Consider the following 23,047-nt stretch of genomic DNA (forward strand, 5'->3'; position numbering starts at 1 on the left):
TATGCAAATATTACAAATTAAAACCAAGATAATATTGAGACTAATATTAACTTTGATAAAGAAACAAGATCTAGGCATTTGAAAAAACAATATTACTCCTAAGGATAGACCCTAGAAACCCATAATGACCATGCAGAAAAGCACTTATGTTTATCTTAATTGAAATAATTTCCACTGTATTTTCATTTTGAAAATGAAACATGGCCATTATGGGTTTCTATGGTCTAAACCTAGGAGTAGTATTGCTCTATCATATGAAAGCTCAATTTCTAGGTTTTTGAGGAATATCCATACAGTTTTCAAAAAAGGTATTGAATGGCTATCCCTTTTTGGCATCCCTGCCAGTATTGGTTGTTCTTATTCTTTGTGATGTGTGTCAGTCTCTGTGGTGTGAGATGATATCTCATTGTTGCTTTGATTTGCTTCTCATGTTGATTAGTAATGTGAAGCATTTCTCTATGTAGTTTGGCCATCTGTATTTCTTCTTTAACAAAATATCTATTCATTTGTCTTCCCCATTTTTGGAGGAAATTAGATGCTTTTTCTTTCTTGATAAATTCTGTCAGAGCCTTGTATATATTAGATATTAATCCCTTATCTGATGGCTACTGGGTCAATAATTTTTCCCATTCTGTGAGCAGTTTTTATATCCTAGTCATTGTTTCCTTTGAAGTGCAGAAGCTTCTCAGTTTAATGTAGTCCAATTTGTTTGTTTTTGTTTCCACTTGCTTGGACAGTAGTGTTCATTCCTGTTTCTTGCAGCACTATTTTTAAACCATAATCTGGAAACAACCCAAGTGCCTGACAACAGAGAAGTGGCTAAAGAAACTGTAGTATATCTATACAGTGGAATACTCTGCAGCTGTTCAGAAAATGAAGTCATGAAATTTTCTTATATATGAATGGATATTTCATTATTCCTCATTATTTCCTCATTATGCTGAGGAAATGAATGAGAGGGAGAGAGATAAACATAAATCTCACACATTTGCGGGATATAAAATAATAAAAATATTATGTTAATAATACCCAGAAACAATAGATATGATGATCGGGAGGGCCAGTCTATGGTAGGAAGCTTGCCACAAAGAGTGGTGAATGCAATTAGGGTAGTGAACTGTCCACTGTGACAAATGATAATTTCAACTGGACTCTCTGGACAAGATATGGGTGCTAAAACAGCATAAGTAATATGCATGATACAGCTCATTAGCAAGTCAAACCATAGTGTCAAAAAAAGCATATCTCCAGTTTCCCTTGCACTCACCACCCCTGCCACACCAGTGCGCAGGTGGGGGGTGAGTGCAAGGGAAACTGGAGACACTGGTGACAGAAAATGTGCACTGATGAAGGGTGGTGGGTATTCTATATTTGGAACTCAACCATGAACAATTTTGTAATAATTTTGCTTACATAAAGGAATCATCTAAAAAAAGATACACAGATAATATTTTAAAACTTACTTGATAAAGAAAATGCCATGATTTCTAGAAGGCATCCTGTAATATTATTTATGTTTACTGATAATGATTATGTTTTTTAATATCCTCAGAAAATAACAATTACATGTAGGTTGAACAGTAGTTTTTCATCAGGCAAATAAATTTAGCTCTACATACCAGACTTCCATATTTAAAAAAAAACTGTATGTTTTTGAAGATAGCATTTCAAAATAAATTTATATAGCTGTTATTAATTCTTAGGTAAGCAGTGTATTTGATAATCATGATGTATATCAGGCCTATAAAATTTATACGTGACCTTTGTAATATTGTTTAATCAAATCTTAATTTACCTACATATGAAATTAAAAATTATGCTACTAATTTCTCATTTTACTTATGTTTTAATCATATAATTATGTTATAGTTATTTCTGTTATTACCATGCTATTATTTATTAATATAATTAATACTTTTAGAATGGAAATTTTAATTATATATCTTTTCTTCTAATACATATAACAGGATTAACATGAGACACGTTTCATAAGAAAATTAAGATTCAAAAACTATAAAGCAACAAATTTCTTTAAAATCTAATTTATGTGTCAAATAATAGAACAAAAACATGACTTTTCTACTAGAGTCCCAATATTTTTGCTATATAATAATTTAGTTTTGTGTTGAAGTTTAGCTTACCCACTGTACAATATTATTTTTATGGCTAGTATATAGAAATAATTACATTCCATGGTAGAGACACAAATAAACATAGCATAACCAATGACCTGAAAAAAATCACTACAATGCTCATGTCTCCTTTTGGGACAGACCATAATTAGAACTTTGAACTATATTTTCATACAGAGGTAATAAATCCTTAATGGTTCCACAGCTTATGAAGGTATTACAAAATAAATCAGTAAATTTACAGTGATATGTTTTATTAAATTTCATATTTTGTATGTCATTTTGTTTTAAAGGGAAGGTGACAGCAAATAGTTTGATTTAAAGGGGGGAGATTCCCTGTGCAAACCACATTTACTTTCTAAAATTTCAAACTGACTAGGTTATGTGAACATTTACCTTTTAACCACAAATTAATTAATTCTTTTTTTATGAAATTTTTGTTTCTAATGGTTTTCCAAGCACACATAAAAATATATCTTACAGCTTTATTACTAGATATATACCAAAATGTGCTATCTGTTCCAGTATCGGTTTCTAATAAGGAGAGGACAATGCTTTAATTCCCTATTCTCAGCATCCTAAAAAATGTTTAACAAAATTTACCTATTACAATTGGTAGAATTAAAATTCTTTCTTAAATATAGGCACTTAATGGATCTTAAGAAGATGAAATGGACATAACGCCATATACAAAATACATATGTATATGGTATTTGTATCTTAAGTAATAATCCTATGATGATATACAATTGTGTTTATAATCAATTGTATTTATTATTCAACATGCATAACTTTGATCTATGTGACTTGATGTTTAGTTAGTAAACAGCAGTTAAACACACAAAAATGTAACTCAGGTAGCCCATGTAACTAATATGCCCATGATAAGTTCAAATATAATACAAAATTATCTAAACTTGATATCAAATATTATGCTTCACTATATACTTCTCAGTTGAATATAAATTCGATTTATATAAAAATCATTATTAAAATATTTTTCATAGCTTTGACCAATAAATTTTGTTCAAAGTAATTCTATTCCGAACAATTTTAGCTTTTTGAATTTTCGTGCAGGAGTTCCTTTACTTTGGATTGTTTTTAGGTCAAACTCATTGTTATCAGAGCTTATACCTAATAATGACCTCAAATATTATTGCTGCTGAGTGTGGCCAAAAAAATAAATAAATAAAAAATAAAAATAAAAGAAAGAGCAATAACACTGTTGAAGGGTGAAAGTAAGTATATAAACTAAAACATAATTAAACTTGCAAACTGGTGATTTAAAAGACATCTCTTTTACTTAGGAAATTTTTAATACATATTTATTTTTAAAAGTAGAAAAAGCCATCTATAAATTCAATTGTTTTATCATTTGAGATACAGCAACTATTAGAGAACTATGAATTAATATTTTAAAATAATTTTCTTCTGTGTGTGTCTTTCACTTTTACTATATTTATTATTTAATTTTCTCTGTTCAGGTATAATTTATGTACAACAAATTTTCTTTTTTTAATTACATAATTATAATGTTGGGTAACTGTTGCATATAATAACTATTGCATATAATTTTGTATATATAAATTACTTCCAGCAGAGTAAATAAAAAAATACTAGCTTGATACTAATCAAAAGAGAATCACATTATCAAATCATTTTGCCAAACTGTAGCTAGATATTTGATCTAAAATTTGAGAGAAATATATGGTCTATTATAGTTAATGCAAAATTAATTTTAAAAACTGTATGAAAATATAAAATTATACATATATATATTTTTCTATTGATCTCTGCTTTTATCTGGGAGATCTGATTTGGATTGACCTTTTAAATAAACATGAAATTGAAGCTTACAGAATAAGAACCAACTAATTTGTTCAAATCCCGCACAAGAAACTATATGCATATTTTTCATTCTGTGGATATATTTAAATATGCCACATGTTACAAAGCTGACATAGAGATAAAGCATAGTTTACTTGATGTACAGTGATTTGCGATAATTGGTCGGTTTTGACAGCTAAATATTAGGCCTTTATTATAAGTCATTACAACATTCAGACAATTTACATTCTATGCAAGTCTTGCTTATTAAATGATGATGATAATATCGCACTAGACTACATCTATAATGTAGAATATTCCCTAGATAGCACATATTTATCAAAAGCTTGAGAAAGCCTGCATATTTAATCTTCAAAACCCTGTTCTCTCTTGCATATCTCTGTCTCTTTCCTTTTTCCTTTCTGGAGAAGACCATGTTCTCTCTTGAGCATGTACTTCCTCTCTTTTCCCTCACATATTTCTAAATAAGTTTTAATAAACTGTCTTGGTTCACTATTAAACACACACACACACAAGCTGGAGCAATAGGCCAGTAGGGATTGGACATTGCCTTGCATGCAGCAAATCTAGATTCTATATCCAGCACCCTATATTGTCCGCCAGCAAGACCATGAGTAATTCCAGAAAGCAGAGCCAGGAGTAAGCCCTGAGTACTGGTGGGTGTAACAAAAATAGTCATCCAAAAACTCAAATGAACAACAATAACAAAAAGAAGTTGAGAAAGTCTTGATTTATGGAACTTCCCCTCAGTAATAAGCTGTAACGAAAAGTTTAAAAAGTTTCCAATATTTGAAACTGCCTTCCCAGTCTTCCAAATTACACATACCAGGGTTAGGAAAGACGAAGAAAGATATCTACCTGAAATGGTAGTAAGCAATTAAGTGAATATTGCTTTAAACTGACAGAATTTTAGAATAACTTGGTATTAAGTAATTAATATCCTCTGATATACTCCTGAAACTCCACTATAATAAGAACAAGTCTACTAATGGGAAAAATTTTTAAATCTTGATATGTATTAAAAATATTGGGGCCGGAGAGATAGCATGGAGGTAGGCATTTGCTTTGCATACAGAAGGACAGTGGTTCAAATCCTGGCATCCCATATGGTTCCCCGAGCCTGCTAGGAGCTATTTCTGAGCATAGAGCAAGGAATAACCCCTGAGAGCTGCCTGGTGTGACTCCCCAAAATAAATCACATTCAACATAGTAAAAACTCATGTGAACCAGCTCAAATATTTCATAATCTTTTTTCATTATCACATAGAAATAATTCATTATATTTTATGATCATAAATATATTCTACATAAAAATGTTAAAATGAAAGAAATATCTATACTATATCATATCTCCTCCCAATATTTTCACTCTCTTGTTCTTTAGTTTCCACAAAGTGCCTTATCTTGGAGCAGTTTTAACTGACTTAAAATCTTTCCTGTTTTTCCTCCCAAATCTGGAGATGTTAATGAGCTTAGCACTAGTTTAACAGGCAACAGGATAGAGAGGAAAGTTAAAGGTCTGAGTAGTCAACATGACGGAAATCAAGCTCTGTATAGCCATGTTAATTAAATATTCAGTTGATACACCTCACTTAAATGCATTCACATTACTCAATAGAGTGAAGACAAATATAGGTACATACCTGCTTGACCAGTGGTGATACTGACAGCAGCAAAGAGCCTTTGGGAACGGCTTAAGTCAGAAACTCCATTTACAGCTTCAACTTCAAAAGTATAATTTGCATGAGCTAGTAGATCCATAATAGTTACATAGTTATCCTCTAATCCACTTTGCTGGGGCATGTATCCAATAGTATTCCCACAGGGAACGCATTCGCCCTGCTCCCAACTGCACCGCTTACACAGTATTCTGTAGGTCACATCGTTTCTTCCGCCATTATCTGCAGGAGGACTCCATTCTAAACTTACTGTGGTTTGGTTGATGTTGAAAATGAGGTTTTGTGGTGCAGATGGAGGCCCTTGGGAAGTAAGAAAATAAACAGATAAAGGAAAGTAGAAAAAATAAATGATATGTGATGGGCATTTGGGCTATTCACTTACCATGTGGAGAAATTAGGATGAAATATTTTCATTTAAATACTTCACTGTCTTTATGAATTCACTAAGCTACAATCTATATGTTTCATTTAATATGTCCCAATGAAAATAGGATAGCATCTGCCTGCACTTTTTGCCATGGACTTAAGTAATTTTTCTTCTAGGAAATTCATAAAGAATGGCTGATGCACTCAAGAAATGGTGTATAGCTTGTTTAAAAATATTTTTCCTTTAAACCATCTAACAAAGAATATATGTCTTATTCTTGGACCCAGAGAGATAGCACAGTGAGGAGGACATTTGCTTTGCATGCAGCTGACTTGGGTTCGATCTCTGGCATCTCATATGGACCCCAAGTGTTCCAGGAGTAATTTTTGAGCACAGAACCAGGAGTAACCCTGAGCACCACTGTGTTTGCCTTAAAACCAAAATAAATAAATTATTAATAATAAAAAGAATATATCTGTTCATTCGTAATGCAGAGTGATTAAAAGTGATAACTTGGATTGGTTTGAAATTTGTGTTCCATGAACATTCAATAATGGATTCATCAAATTCTGAGATTTGCTGTATTTAGTGATGCAATTATATTTGTAAAATCTACTTTTAAATCACTTTCATAGCGATATAGAACACCTACATTATTTATATTTTATTTATGCTTTCTTTTTTAGTTTCTTTGGATTTTAGGGTCACACCTCAGTCTCACTCCTAACTCTGTATACAGGAATTACTCCCAGAGTTGCTTGAGGAGCTATATGGGATGCTGGAGATCAAACTTGAATATAAGAAAAGCACTTTACCTACTATACTAACTCTCCAGTCCCTGATTTTTTATGTATTATTTATATCAGACACATGGCAATATAAAAAATAATCCTTATTTTGTAGGAATGAAAAGTATATTGAAGATGACAAAATATTTATTACACACTATTCATTATTTAATCTTATAAGTTCCTGGAAAATTAAAATAATAATAAGAATGTATTACAGTTCAATGCAATCTGCACAATGTCATAGTAATACAAATGAATAGAAGAAACCTAAATGTCTTTCTCATTTGACTATCAACTTACTTGTGCATGCAACATATGGTGGGTCAGATGGGGCCCTATAATATCCATCTTCACATTCACATCTTGAGGAACCTTCTTTATCAGAAAAACTATGCGTTGGACAACGAGAGCACTGAAGATCTTGAGAGGAAGATTTGTAAAAACCACGACCACAGGCTGAGTAAGCAAAAGAAAGTGAAAATAAGAATATGGAGGAAATATACATATATTAACTTTAGTAATATTTAGCTAGAAGATTATATGACCTCTTACATGTGAAAGGTATACATTATTGTGATAAAATTTGTTTTAAGATATAGAAACATTTTATATCATATTTTAAAACAAAAATTGCAAACAAACTATTTGATAAATTGGACAAATTGTATCTGTAGGTAGCAAATTCAAATGAACATGAAATATTGTAGAGACAAAACCTTAAGATGTTTAATTTGTTATAAATTTGCTATAACAATTTGCTATAAAACAAGCTTATTTCTACTGAGTTAAGTTCCTTATGATTAAAAAATAAGAAATCCTATGAACATCTACTTTATGAGGAGAAAAAAGAAAGTCAACAACTATACTCAGATGGTAATGATTATTTTTTTCTGTTGAAAAAGACTATGTTCCATATACTCTGACAAAGACTGCTCTCAGTATGCAGAGATAGTATCATCTCCTAGTTAAGCTGTCTTGCTCATTTAGATTTTATTTTCTATTACCTCAAATAGACTCAACCCATTCCCTATCATTTGGTATAAATACTTATCTTCAATTAACATTTAGCAAAAGAAGTATTATTTTAGCAACACTTACTATTTGATGATACTATACAAAAATATAGGAAAATTAATTTTATGTGTTACATTTAGGAAAATGATATATACACATGACTAATCATCATACTAAAAATAAATTACTATGCAATACCTATAAAATAGTAGTAGTATTTAAGATGAATTTGAAACCTATATTTATTGTCATCCAGATTATCTGATGTTCTCTGCCATTATCATATTCTCTTGGGGAGAAAAGAAAATCATATCTTAAAAAGATTGCAAATTTGCAAAAAATAAATTCAGACATTCCCTTTTTTTGTTCATTTGCTTAAATATACAAAGTATACTGTTGATACAACTGAGCACTCAAAATCTTCTTTGGAGCTTCAGGGAAATAGATATTTTATATAAGGAAGTACTTACATAAATATGAAGTATATGCTATATTAAAATAGATAGCTAGGTGCCCATTTATAACTAAAACCATACTATCACTTTTTAGAGTAATATTTGACTGCCCTCAGAAGTCAATACATCTTTAGATGGCTTTCCTTAGTTCAAACAAGAAAAACAATCATGATATTGTTTAGGAAATAAAAACAACATTTTTATAACTGAAACCCAATTACAAACATATTTGTAATCATAGTGCTCATATTCTTAGTAGCACTGACTACAATTCTTAGTCGCAGGGAAAAAAGTGAACCTGATTCCAAAATAATATGACATAAAAAATATCCCTAACAAAATAATCTTTCTATTTAAAAAAATGGTTAACTAACAGAATAAAATATTTAGCAGAGATTCCTTGAGACCCAAATTTCTTTAAATATTTACTGAACCATGTTACATATATTCTCTAATTCAGTGATAAGATAAAAATTCATAAAACAGAGATGACAAAGTTTTATTAATAACTTGAAATGAGGTAACATATAAGGCCCAGAGAAGAAATCTTGGTGGAGGGTTGCTGATAGCTGCTAACCACACTCTGATATAATTCCTTATTCTACAAAAAGACATTACTGAATGCTGAATTAGAGAACAACATGGTGATATGACTTAGACTCTATCAGGTAAATTTTTCAAAATTAGTAGGTAAATTATAGTAGATATTTCAAAATTTTCATATTCCAGTTCAAATAAAAATGCTGTTTACTGAAAATGAACAAGATCATCCAATGCAATATATCTGTCTATTAGATTGCAATGTAACTATAAGTTTCTGTTCATTTTGCCCCACACAAGGTGATATTATTTTTAGTTCAACTTATATTACCTAAAGAATATATATATATAGCAACTAATTTATAGAAATTGAAACCTCTTAATATTCTTTTTTCAAATTAATTAAATTCTGCCAACCACTTTAACAGATGGGAAAACAGATAAGAAGCAAAATTAATCCGAGTTCTTCAAATAACTGTATTTCTCTAGGTTAAGACTGGATTTAGAGAACTACTGATATTGTAACATATATGCTATTGCAGCAGATTTGACTACTGAATAAGCCAACATCTGGCACTTAATCAATGTGTCTTAAGAACTTTAACAATCCTAATTTTTCGATATTTTGTATTGCCTTTTATTATATATTTTTCATTAATTCAAATCTATTAATTTAATTTAGAAAAGTAGGAAATAATATACTGGTTCACCTTGCAGGGAGATATAAAATAGATATTCTCAATTTCAGTATGAATCTTGGCACTAAAGATGCCTGTAAAATTACTGAGTGCAGATAAAACTATCATTAGACAGATAATGATAGAGACAATGCCAGAAAAATGTGGTCATAAAAATCTTAACATTTTTTCTTTGATGTACTATTATGCCTCAGTTCAGTTAATATTGAAAATAATAACTTGCAATAAGATACTTTTCACTTAACCTGTAAGGATAACATCAATTTAGGGTTATTAAAATATGTGGATAATTTTAGGAGCTATGGTGCTAAAAATTAAAGCCAAGAATATGCATTAACATAAACTGTATCTCTTAGGATAATAGTGAGCAATAGTGTGGCGAGAAGGAAGGAACAGATGCTCTAAAAATTAAAATTGTAGATGAGATTTCTATATGAAATAGCTCCTGTAAAATACTTTGCGAGATATACTAGGGTTAAAAGGCATTCCTCAAATTCAATTATATAAGGAAGAATTAGACAAGCTCTCTAATTCTACTCCCTCACTAAAGGCAACATAGAAAGATAGGCAATATATGACACTGTTTTCTTAAAAAAAAAAAAACACGTGTTCATTAGAAAGCCATTATAAAGTTTTCTGAAACCTTAATCAAAATTATTTTTATATAGACAGATCTATTAAGTACACATGAATAACTTTCGAAGAATTATGCAATGACAGTTTAACTACTTGTTATTTTCGCTCTATTTCTCAATTTCTTCAATAAATTTGAATGCAGAGAAAACTATAATTGCTATAACATGTGCATTATGGTCAATGTAGTTGCAACTAAACCGTGCAATATAATTCCCAAATTTTTTTATGTTTTTGCTTTTCAGCAGTTTTAAAATGTTAAATTGATCAAAATAATTATAAAACTGGTTTTAACTATTTAAATCCTTTTGTAACAAAAATTTATCAACTATTATTTTTGTAATAGTATTTTCACTGTAACACAAATGCCTGGGATTCATTAAAGTCAGCTTTTTACTGTATTTAGAATTTTAATAAAACATATATTTAATAATCTAGTCAAAAACTATAGTCCTGTTATATTTCTATAATAGTTGGCAACTTTTTATTTATTCTTTCCTTCAAATGAAAAAAAGCTTCCAAAAGAAGGTATATGAACTAATCCATTAAATTTATATTTATTAAACAGTAATAATTCTATTCATTGATTTATACTGCAATATTACAAGTCTTTTATGTGTCTTACAAGGAAACACAACATATGTATTTTCTGCTCTGGTTTAAGTTCTATCTCTGAAAATAAATTTGTTCAATAAATACATTATCTCTATTTTAAATAAGAGATATAGGCATTATAATGTTTAATAAATAAATAATTTCAGAATATTAATGCTCTAAAGGGGCTGCAGCTGGAATGATAGCACAGCAAAGTGCTCTTGCCTTTCATACCATCCACCTGGTTTCAATCCTCTGCATCCCATATGGTCTCCAGAGCCCACAGGAGTGATTCTTGAGTGTACAGCCAGAAGTAACATGGGAGCACCGCCAGGTGTGGCCCCAAACAAAAACGATATTAATGCTCTAACAAAATTCTGAACAAAAAGGGCCAGAGAAATATCACAATGAGTAGGGTGCTTGCCTGGCACACAGATGACTCAGTTTTGATCTTTGTCACCTCATAAGGTTCACCTAGCACTGCCAAGAATGATCCCTGAGGGCTGAAGGAGAAGTGAAGTCCTGAGCAATACTGAGGCTGACCCCAAGATAAAACAACAGAGTAAAGAATTCAGAACACAATTATTGATATGAAAGAGTTGGTTGTAAACCCTTGCATTTTAATCTTCAATTAAGTTCTTAAGGACATAATCCACAGTTACTTTAACTCGCTTTTAAAAGGTTCAGCAATGAATCCTAAATCTGTGTGGTGATACTTGCTTGAGGGAGTCAGTGAAATAATGATACTGTTGAAAAAAATTTGTGATGAACAAAATATGAATAAATCAAAGAACAAAAAGGTGATCCAAAAAGTTATAGAAAGTGTCTACTTTTCTTTAGAAGAGTGACATGAAGTAGACAATTTCTTCTTCTCATGTGAGATACAGATAACTAGAATTTCCCTAATTCTTTTGAATAGTGAAAAGTGAAATAGTAGAGTAAATATTTTATATTTCCAGGAACTATCTCTGACAAAACAGTTGAATAGAAAAATTCATATATATATAAAGATTTTTCTAAAGCCCATGAAACTCATAACTCATCATGAAATTTGGAAACTATAAACCCTAACTTTAATATCAGATATACCTGACAAGATCCAAGACATTAAAATATTGGTAATCCAAAGCTAGATGTCCACTAATGACTGCACATTTGGTAGAGATGTTTTACTTAAATACACTAATAGACTGGAGAGATGGAAAGGAGACTAATGTGCTTCACTTGCAAGAGACTGACTCAGATCATTTTAAGCACCAAAAACACCTAGACAAGTGATCCCTAAATGTGGAGACACCAGTAAATTCTAAACATGGCAAGATGTTGCCTCAAAACCAAACCACACCAGAACAAAACAAAACCAAGCAACAACTTATTTTTGTCTTGTCCTAAATTTAATAACTGAAGCATTATAAGAGCTTTTTATTTCTCACTCTCAAAAGCTTTCCAAGTTTTTGAAAATGTTACCCAGATACTTGCTTGTTGTTTTTGAGATCAACAAACTGAATAAGAATATATTACACGGGCCTGAGTGATAGCACAGCAGTAGGGCATTTGCCTTGCACGCTGCTCATCCAGGATGGACCTTGCTTTGATGCCCAGCATCCCAAATGGACCCTTGAGCCAGGAGCAATTTCTTAACCATAGCCAGGAATAACCTCTGAGCATCACAAGGTGTGGCCCAAAAGAGAAAAAAGATGTATGACAATAAAGTATCAGTACCATAAAATTGAGTTCTGTTATTAAATATTATTAATAAAGTGAATAATTTTTAAAGTGGCATTAAGAGTATAGAGGAACTAGAATTCTCATACACTGCTACTGGAAACTAAAAATGGAATCCAATTAATAATAGATTTTTACAAAAAAGAGCCATAATCTCTCTCTAAATATAATATATATATATGCCCTCTCTTGTGTGTGTGCATATATATATATATATCCAACAGGGAAAAATACATGATCATACTTTTACTGAATGTCTAAATCAGAATTATTCATAACATAAAATAGCAGAACACACAAATATTCATAAAATAATAAAACATAAATACAAAAAATATAACGTTCAAAATGAGTTAAATCAAAGACTAGAGTCAAGGTCAATTATTGGACTTTTGCTTTCCACATTCCAAGCCAGGTTTGATCTCCAGAACCCTATATGGTGTCCTGAGCCTGCCACGAGTGATTTCTGATTTCAATGCCAGAAATAAGCCCTGAGTCCAGCCAGATATGCCCTGACACATCTGGTCCCCCAAAAGAGTTAAATATTGACACAGCTATAACATGTATAAAATTTGAAAACATGCTGCATTACACAAGCCAATCACAGAATCTAGGAGCTTATTCAAAAGGCCTGTGTTGTATGAAGAAACCCTAAATTTGAAGTTGAGTCTAATGAGTACCTCTGGGAGAGACCAAGTTCAGTCAGAACTAGCCTCCAGTATCAACCATGATATGAGGCCTCAAAATTAAAACCTCTTATCACATAGTGTATAATTCTAAGTATGTGACTGGTGAGAATGCACAAGTACTTTTTACTCGAGTATAAGCTGACCTGTATAGAAGCTGACCCCTCCCCCAATTTTACTCTAAAAAACTGGAAAAACTTAGTGACTCGAGTATAAGCTGAGGTGGAAAATGCAGCAGCCACTGATAATAAATTTCAAAAATAAAAATACATACCCAAAACAATTACAATAATTGAGAAATCAGTAGGTTAAAACTGTTAGCTAGCAATAATAACTTTAAAACTTTAAATGAAGTGCAGAAACCCACAGCTTAACAAGTTAAATCACAAAGTTTAAAATCCTTCAAAACTGGATTCCTTCTCATTATCTGTATGTCCAAATAGAAATTCAGCTGTATCTTATGTGAGGGTATCAGCATAGACATTGTCATCATCACTGAGATGGCAGATATCATCACTGCTGTCCATCTCATACAAAGCACAAAATATTGTGGATTAAATAATTCAGTAGCATACAGATAAGTTCAGCTGCCTACCTCTTCAGCTCAGCCGTGACTTGTGGACTGGGATGAAGCACCACTAACTCCAGAAGACAAAGGGCAGAAGATGACTCAAGACTACATGCATTTGATTTGGTGTGCACCGAATCAAATAACCTGTATGACGCAAGTATAAGCCGAGTTCAGGGTTTTCGCCACAAATTATGTGCTGGAAAAACTTGGCTCATACCTGAGTATATAGGTAAGATTCTTGCCTTGCACTTTGCTGATTTAGTTTGATCCTTTCATTCCACATAGTTCTCAGTAATACAAGAAGTGAGTCCAGAATCCAGAACCAGAAATAACCACCAGTTTTGGCCCCAAAACAAGAAAATAAATTCCCAATTTTATAAAATATAAAGAAGGCCTTTTTAAATATAAGTTTCTTGGTGGTTACTAGAACCTGGTCTTGAGATTTGAGTGAATAACTAAAGATGTTTTTTATGTACCCATATCACTGGGCGATGCAAAACTACTTTCCTTCCCTTTTCCACCATTCACCAAGATAACTAAGTACTATTAACACCAGCTTTTTCAGGTTTTACTCTTTCCAGACCTGTGATTTTAAGCAACATTGAAACCATTTTTAAGGAGAGATGTGTGTGGCTAAAATGTGAGGCTTTGCCGATATTTTTGGCCACAATTATGCAGCTGAAATGCATTTATTAATTATGAAATATAAGTGGGTTGTTCTATAATTGAAACTTTGTGGGTTTTAATATTATTGTTTAATCAGCATACATAGGGATTTCATTGAATACTTTCATTTTATTTATTGCAGATGGACATTTTACTAAATTCAGGAAAAGTATGCCTGTTACAATATGATTTTTCAAATAGTGTGTCATATTAATGTCTATACTTCTATAATCCAAAAGGGAAAGCACAATTTGTAGAAATAGTACTCCCACTACTCAAAGTGCTAACCTCATCTGAGATGGACCGATCCAGAATCTGTATATTAATCCTATTGACAAATGTGCCTCAGAGGGAATAATTATAAAACTCTGCCTGAAAACAAGATCTCCTGTCATTGATATGCTATGATTTTTCACATTGAGAATGAACAATGGGCAGGAGAATAAAAATAACATGATGTAATGAGTATCTTATAGTTTGTGTGCCCCATCTAACTTGTAAGAAGTTAGAAGGGAAATAATGGGAAGATAAATTTTTTGGCAATAGATACTGAAGTGTTCAAATGATTTGAATTAACTATTTTAAGCTAAAATGAAAAAAATAATTTTAGGATATTATAATTGTATATGTGAATTTAATGTTCTGTTGATATTGCAATAGAGCAGAAACAGATGTAAAAGACACGATTATTTATTTATTTTAAGATTTAGACCATGAAAAGAAATAATATAAATAATTATACAAAGTGGACTTTTTTTCCTTCTATTAAATAATTTTCCAGAATATACCAGTAATACTACTCAGGACTTGAATTTAAAGTTTTTAAGAGAATATTATGATAATAATGATGTCATTTTAAAATGTTTAAACTGCTTAAGATGAGAAAAATCTGTCAACTTAAATCATTCAAAACCTATTTACCTCCTTACTCATTCTACTTTATAAATATTAAGCTAGGTACAGAAGTAATGCAATACTGCAAAAGAAAATTGAACTTTAATTCAAAAGATCTGTGTTCATATTTATTCCATCATTTACTGACATGTTATTTGGACTATCATTTGACATTCCCAGGCTTCTATGTCCACGTCTCTATAATTATAATTAATTTTATGTGTTCTTGACACACTTGATATGTTCCCCTATGTTTCTACTTTTTAAATATCCTTGCAAAAGGTTATTTTAAGGAAATATAGAAATGAGTCATGTACAGTTGTTAAACTTCCCAGCAACTGTCTTCATTAAAAAGCTACCTGTAAAAACTATATCTTAAAAACCTATATCTTTGAGATCTATTTCTTTATTGCCAACATATCCCCAAAATAATTTTTAAAACTCATAACCACTTAGTCTTTTTAATGGTTCCTTGGCAAAAGTGTGAGAAACAGATTTGGAGGCTGTCAGGCCCCTCTGTGCTATCCCAGAAGGCAGTGGCAAACTCTATGTTAGGGTTCTCTCTGCCTGATGATTCCGCTTTTTTCTCTCACTATGCCATCAAGGTCAAAAATTGTCTGAATTCACGGATTGGTATACATAAACTTTGACTCATTTTACAATTCTAGAAATGGATTTATAGGCTATATACATTAACACAATATCATTTTTGACAAAGGGAAAGATTCAGAAAGAAATCAGATTCTCTGATACACTCAATATTCTAAACATAGGTCCATCTAAGAGATCAAGGTATAGATAAAAAAATAAATTAACTATAAAACCACAGGATTTATTAAGCCTGTTGAAAAAGAACAGAATAACATTAACAGTAAATGAAGTTTTCTTAACAACACAATATAATTAGGGTGTGCTCATGAACTATATAGATATATATAAAACTTACATATATATGTATATATATAAAATGGTATTTAAGTATTGACCATATATATATACATTTATATGAGGAAGATTATCTAAACAAACTTAAACATAACTTGTTTGTAGTAATTAAAATGTTTGGCTGATATGGGGTTATATTGGAACTATATAATATACTAAGTTCAGTGCTTGTCTTGCATACAACCAACTCTGGTTTGATTCACAGCACCTTTATGCCACTACCACCACTCTCCCACCCCACCCCAGGCCATCAGAAGAGATCAAGTACATAGTAAAGAGTAAGCCTTGAGAACAATTGAGTGTATCTCCTAAAAAAATCAAACTGTGGCTTAAACATATATTGTTGTTTTATTTTATTGTAAGACTTTCCCTGAGTGCATCATTGATTAAAAGAAGATATAAAAATAGAAGCTCTTTGACAATTAGAAATATTTCAGGGAAATGGCATTTTTCATTAGTGCATTTATACATATAGTTTTAAAATTCTACTCAACAAGGTCAATATAATTACTATATATTCACCCCCTAATAATAGTATATTTAAGTATGAAAGCCTCTTATGAAAGATCAGGAATTTTGTTTTGACATAATCTTTTTAATGCAACAAATCTTCAAAGTTAAGATTCATATACAGTATGACTTACATTATTTGTTTCATCATATAAATTCTCAACTATCCTAAGGAGCAACAATCCGTAAGAGTGAATATGATCTCTGTTTTACTGTTATGAGACTGTCTGCCCCTCTAGCAAATACTAGCTACCCTGACCTTTGAATGTTGGTTACAGTCCCTGAGCACACTTTTTACAGTGACACTTAATAGAAGACTACTTTATATGACTGATAACTTAAAATACATAGCCGATATAAAGAAATTAATTCAGTGTCTGACAAAGCACAAAAAGATTAAAAAATAAAGCATAGTCGTTATTTCAATTATGTCAGTATTCATGCAGCTTTTATTCAACTCTATTTTTGATAAACACTGAACGTTACCTAGAAACACACAAGATGATTTCTAAAAACATTTTTTCATTTCACCTGAGGTCAAATGATATAGAAAATCATTTGTGTGTGCTTAAGGTATAAAATTTCTAATATTTATTTAAAATTACTTATAAACTTATCATTTTTAAGATATTATCTATGTTGCTTACATATGTGTAACTTCTTCCCACTTCAGCAATGGATACATATTCTAGTCACCTTTCCTGCCAAGCTTTAACATTACATCAATGTGATTTAAGCAAAGTGCTCTGTTTAGGTAACATGCAGAGGGTACACAGAGGGTACACACATAATTGACCATTTATATTTAAATTAGAGCTCTATTTGTGGCAGTTATCGGCTTGTTTTTCAATAAAGCTCATAGTTTATATGGCAATAGCAGGTCATTCTGTAAGATCAAAATACTTGAAGTTAAAAGAAGTTTATCAGAATAAGGAATAAATAAATAAATATAAATGCCATTAATTTTGTCAGCGTCAATAAAGTAAACAATTTAGTTGAAATTAGAGCTAGTTATATGTGATACTCATCAATAATATTTTCTATAATATATATTTAAATCAACATCTGCAGGAAAATTTAAATGATTCACAATAAAAAACATAATTTTAACTTAATTTCTTTAAATGAGAAAGTGAACGATTGATTTCAAACATTGTAAGAAATGGGATTTCTCAATTTTAGCTTACTGTCATAATTTAAAAAATGATTAAAACAAAATCATCCGTTAAAGCTATTTTCTAGCTATTTTGAAGACTATTTTATTCCTTATGTGTCAGTTGCAAAATATGAATCAATACTAAGTCTTGTGAATCCAATAACCCTAAAGCAGTTTAAGAAAGTTTGAAAATATGAGCAGATAATCATTTTTATTATATCAGTAGAAATTTTTCTGGAGATCATAAAGAAATCAGTTTACCCTGAAGCATAACATTTTAACAAAATGCATCAGGACAAAAAAGGGATTCACTAAGTCTTTAATTCTTAGGAAAAAAATGACTATAGCAAACAGAATACATTCTTACTATAATGATGTTTAGCTCAACTTCTTTTTATATTACAAAAAAAAAGAGTCAAAAAACAATCATATGAACAATGCATATGTTTACACAAATTTTGTTGTATATACCATTCTATATAAACAAATATACTAGGTAAGAAAAAGTAACAAAAATTTTCTAATTTTCTAACTTTTCTAATCCCATACTTTCATTTCTTAATAATAGAAAAAAAAATTCCTTGTGGTTGGAGCTGTAACTCAGTGAAAGGGCTTTTGCCTTACACTTGGCCGACCTGTGATGGATCCCGGTTTGATTCCCAGCATCCCATCTGGTCTCCCAAGCTTCCCAGAGAGCAATTTCAGAGTGCAGAGTCAGGAGTAACCCCTGAGCACCACTGGGTGTGGCCCAACCCCCACCCACACACAAAAAAAAATAAAAAAGAAAAAGTTCCTTAACTTTTATCTCCATCCCAAAAAAAAGTATAGGATAAATTTCTTTCTATAACACATCACCTCTACACTCATGGTATCAGCAAAAAAAATATGTGGATAAAGATTAAAATAAAGTAAAATGTTTTAATAAAAATCATTATTAAAAGTATTATATTAAATCTGTAAGAGTTACATTTGATAGTTTAATTTGTTTTAAAAAGAAGCCATCATTATGGATATCAAAAATTTAATCTCCTTCATATCCCTGACCTAATGCTACTGTGGAGAACAGTATATTGATGTGAACATATTAACACTACTATGTTATTAGTGTTATAATAATTACTTTTTTATGTGTCTTCCTCTTCCAGATTACTCTGAGATCCGAAAGGGAAGGAATTATATATTTATTCATGAACCTAAAAGCTAATCCAGTGTATAGCACATTGCAAGAGATTTACGTATATTTATTGAATCAAACAAAATTCAGTCATTCTACTGTGTTTTTTGGATACTAGTGCAAAGCATCCAATATTAGTGGTCAATTCAGTGAAACAGTAAATATTTTAGTAATAAAATCAAAGAAAATTAAGTGACACTTTCTAGATAGAACATGGCAGAGTTTTCACTGAATAAGTTAATTAATACTCTGCATACTTCACTCTCTAAAAAGGTACTTGTGCTATACAAGAAGATGCATGGTCATGCTCACATTTATACTTTAGAGTATTTAAATGACTATGCAATTTCTAACAATAGTTTTAAAAAGTAATGAAAGAGGGATCTGAGAGATGGCGCAGCTGTAGAGCATTTGCCTTGAACGCCGCTGAACTAGGATGGACCATGGTTTGTGATCTCTGGCATCCCATATGGTCCCCCTAGCAAGGAGCAATTTCTGAATGTCTAGCCAAGAGTAAACCATGAGCATGAATGAAAGTAATATAAAATTTAGAAAATTAGAAGTCCTTTGTTGAACACAGGAAAGGTAGTATGAAAGTAATATGAAAGTAAAAAAATACTAATCATAAATCATAACAAAACTTGCAGAATGATGTTGTTTTCTAAAACCAAAAATATATAGCTCCAATATATATAGTTCTTCGTTTTTAAAAGCTTGTATTTTAATATAGCTTACCCACAATAAAAAATAAGAATATTCTAGAATAACTTTAAACTTCAAACTGTATCACAAAGCAATAATTTTCAAAACAGCATGGTATTGGAATAAAAACAGACCCTCAGATCAGTGGAATAGGCTTGAGTGCTCAGAGAATGTTCCCCAGACATAACGTCACCTAATTTTTGATAAAGGAGCAAGAAATCCTAAATGGAGCAAGGAAAGCCTCTTCAATAAGTGGTGCTGGCAGAATTAGTTAGCTACTTGCAAAAAAGTGAACTTAGATTCCCAGCTATCTCCATGTACGAAGGTAAAATCCAAATAGATTAAAGACCTTAATATCAGACCTGAAATAATCAGGTATATAGAACAACATGTAGGTAAAACACTCCACGACATTCAGACAAAAAGCATCTTAAAGGAGGAAACAGCACTCTCCAAACAAGTGGAAGCAGAAATAAACAAATGGGACTAAATTAAGCTGAGAAGCTTCTGCAACTTGAAGGAAATAGTGTCCAGAATACAAGAATCACCAACTGACTGGAAGAAACTATTTACCCAATACCCATCAAACCCATCAAAATCCAAAATGTACAAATCACTGACAGAACTTTACAAGAAAAAATCATCTAGACCCATCAAAAAATGGGGAGAAGAAATGAACACTTAGACAAAAAAAAAGAAAAACAAATGTCTAAAAAGCATATGAAAAAATGTTCTATATCACTAATCATCAGGGAAATCCAAATCAAAACAACTATGAGGTACCATTTCACATCACAGAGATTGACATACATCACAAAGAATGAGAACAATCAGTGCTGGCGGGGATGTGGAGAGAAAGGAACTCTTATCTACTGCTGGTGCGAATGCCGTCTAGTTCAACCTTTATTGAAAGCAATACAGAGATTCCTTGAGAACCTGGAAATCGAGGTCCCATATGATCTAGCTATACCACTCCTAGGGATATACCCTAGGAACACAAAAATACAATACAAAAATCCCTTCCTCACACTTATATTCATTGCAGTGCTGTTTACAATAGCCAGACTCTGGAAACAGTCTAGATGCCCTCAATAGATGAATGGCTAAAGAAACGTGCTACATATACACAAGGAATATTATGCTGCCATCAGGAGAGATGAAGTCATAAAATTTTCCTATACATGGATGTAAATGGAATCTATTATGCTGAGTGAAATAAGTCAGAGGGAGAGAGATAGACACAGAAAGATCTCATTTATCTATGAGTTTTGAGAAAAATAAAAGATATTTGTGCAATGATTCACAGAGACAAAAGAGAGGACTGGAAGGTCCAGCTCATGATATGAAGCTCACCACAGAGAGTGATGGGTGCAGTAAGAGAAATTATTACAGTGAGAACCATATCACAAAATATATCTGAATGAGGAAAGTGGAAGGCCTGCCTAGAGCAGAGACCAGGGTGGGGTGGGGAGGAGGGACACTTGGGACATTGTTGATGGGAAGGAAAAAAAAGAATATTCTAGTATAAGTAAATGTATAATTGCCATTTCCTTCAAATAATATTAATTTTAATTTACATATGAAATCGTTTAGCCTTGTAAATTCAAACACCAGCATTGCTGTGACAATTGTGGCACAAATTATTAACTAAGTACTTGTATTAAGTTTTAAAGTAAAGTCACATTGTAAAGACAATATAGGATTTTCAAAATATAGCACCTTTCTAAATTATAATATATTGATTTAGAATTTGGAGCATGGCTTCCCTTATCCTTCATGATCTAGTGGAGGCAGGAGAAGTATTGCCCTCGTGTATAAATATATAAACACTTCTCTTAGCTCTTATGAAGGCCAATTTACAGGGGGCTGTGGAGTAATCCCCTACCTTCCCTATACTTCAGAGGGAAAAAGGGACAAAATAATATTGGTAACTTTTAAATTAGTGTGTATTTAGAGCCAAAGAAGACATCAGAAGGTGTTCATAGTTAATTGGCTGTGTGCTCAAGAATCACATCTGGTGGAGCTCAGAAAACTAGATAAGGTTCTGGGGATCAACCCAGGTAATCCATAAATAAGCCCTACGCAGCTCCTAGAATGACTGAACTGTTTAGATAGAATATTTACCAAAAAATTGTTAAAATATCACTTTCTAGATAAAGTGTATATTTTAGTTAGAATATAAAATTTACTTTTAAGTAATCTATTAAAATTCCTGATTGGATGGCTCAAGAGATAGTATAGAGGGTATAGCATTTGGATTGAATTGCAGTTTTCCATGGTTAAATTCTCAGCTCTACATACAGTCCAGGAGCACTGCACAGAGCCAGAAGTGATTGTGCATACAGTCAGGAGTTGTCCTTGAGTATAGCTGGGTGTACCCCAGAAACTCAAATACTTAATAACTTCATTATATAACAATACAATAAAATATGTATGCCCATAGAGAGATAGTATAGTGGTAAAATTGCTAGTCTTGCACTCAGCAGACACAGATTCCTAGCCCACCATAGAATCAATCTCCTGAGTCCATCAGAAGTAGCCCCTGAGCAGAGAGCCAGTACTAAACACTGAGCACTGATGGGTATGCTCCCCAAAGGAAACAAACAATAAAAACAATAAAATACATTTGAATTCTAACATATTTGCAATTAACAAACATATATCATCATGTATTCTTAATTTAATTTTGTTAACATCAAAAGTATATGATGTTTTAACTTACTTTATGGAAAATCAATTGCATCTAAATAAATTTAATATAATAAAACTTTTAATTTGTTACTTAATATTTAAGGCTATAAAATGCAAATCAAACTCAAGGAACAATTATCTAAAGTTTTTCCTTATTTTAGGGGGGTCACATCCAATGGTGCTCAAGAATTATACACCTGACGCTGCACTCAGGTATAACACCTGGTAACGTGGGACCATATAAATCTGGGTTGACAAACACCTTACCTTATGAACTATCTCTCAGTCTCCTCAGGAATGATAATTTTATATTTGACTTTCCTAATAGCAATCTGACTTGTTTTTCAGTAATATACTCAAGAGGAACATAGTTTGTATAAAAATATAACAGAAGAATATAACAGAAGTTTGGCATGTGTATGTGTGTTATTTTTTAAATTGTAAATATTAGAGTGAAATTCTCTTTTAAAGGGGGATGTATGGCAAATTTGGGCCATACCTAGTGATGCTCAGCAGTGGTTATATCTGGTGGTGTTGTGGGACCATATTGAATACTGGTCAACATACTCAGGTTGG

At 31.6% G+C, this 23,047-nt stretch overlaps 1 protein-coding gene across 5 annotated transcripts in view; it reads right to left on the bottom strand.

Moving 5' to 3' along the window:
- Positions 1-23,047, bottom strand: part of EPHA7 (EPH receptor A7) — a 178,822-nt gene that overhangs the window by 115,293 nt on the left and 40,482 nt on the right. For all 5 annotated transcript variants that reach the window (XM_049772175.1, XM_049772174.1, XM_049772173.1 and 2 more), the window contains exons 4-5: positions 7,118-7,273; positions 5,624-5,959 (exon numbers count right to left, since the gene is read on the bottom strand). In XM_049772175.1, coding sequence (XP_049628132.1) covers positions 5,624-5,959; positions 7,118-7,273 — 492 coding nt within the window. The remainder of the gene's footprint in view (positions 1-5,623; positions 5,960-7,117; positions 7,274-23,047) is intronic.

The sequence above is a fragment of the Suncus etruscus genome, chromosome 4 (assembly GCF_024139225.1).
Source record: "Suncus etruscus isolate mSunEtr1 chromosome 4, mSunEtr1.pri.cur, whole genome shotgun sequence".
In the NCBI taxonomy this organism is placed as follows: domain Eukaryota; kingdom Metazoa; phylum Chordata; class Mammalia; order Eulipotyphla; family Soricidae; genus Suncus; species Suncus etruscus.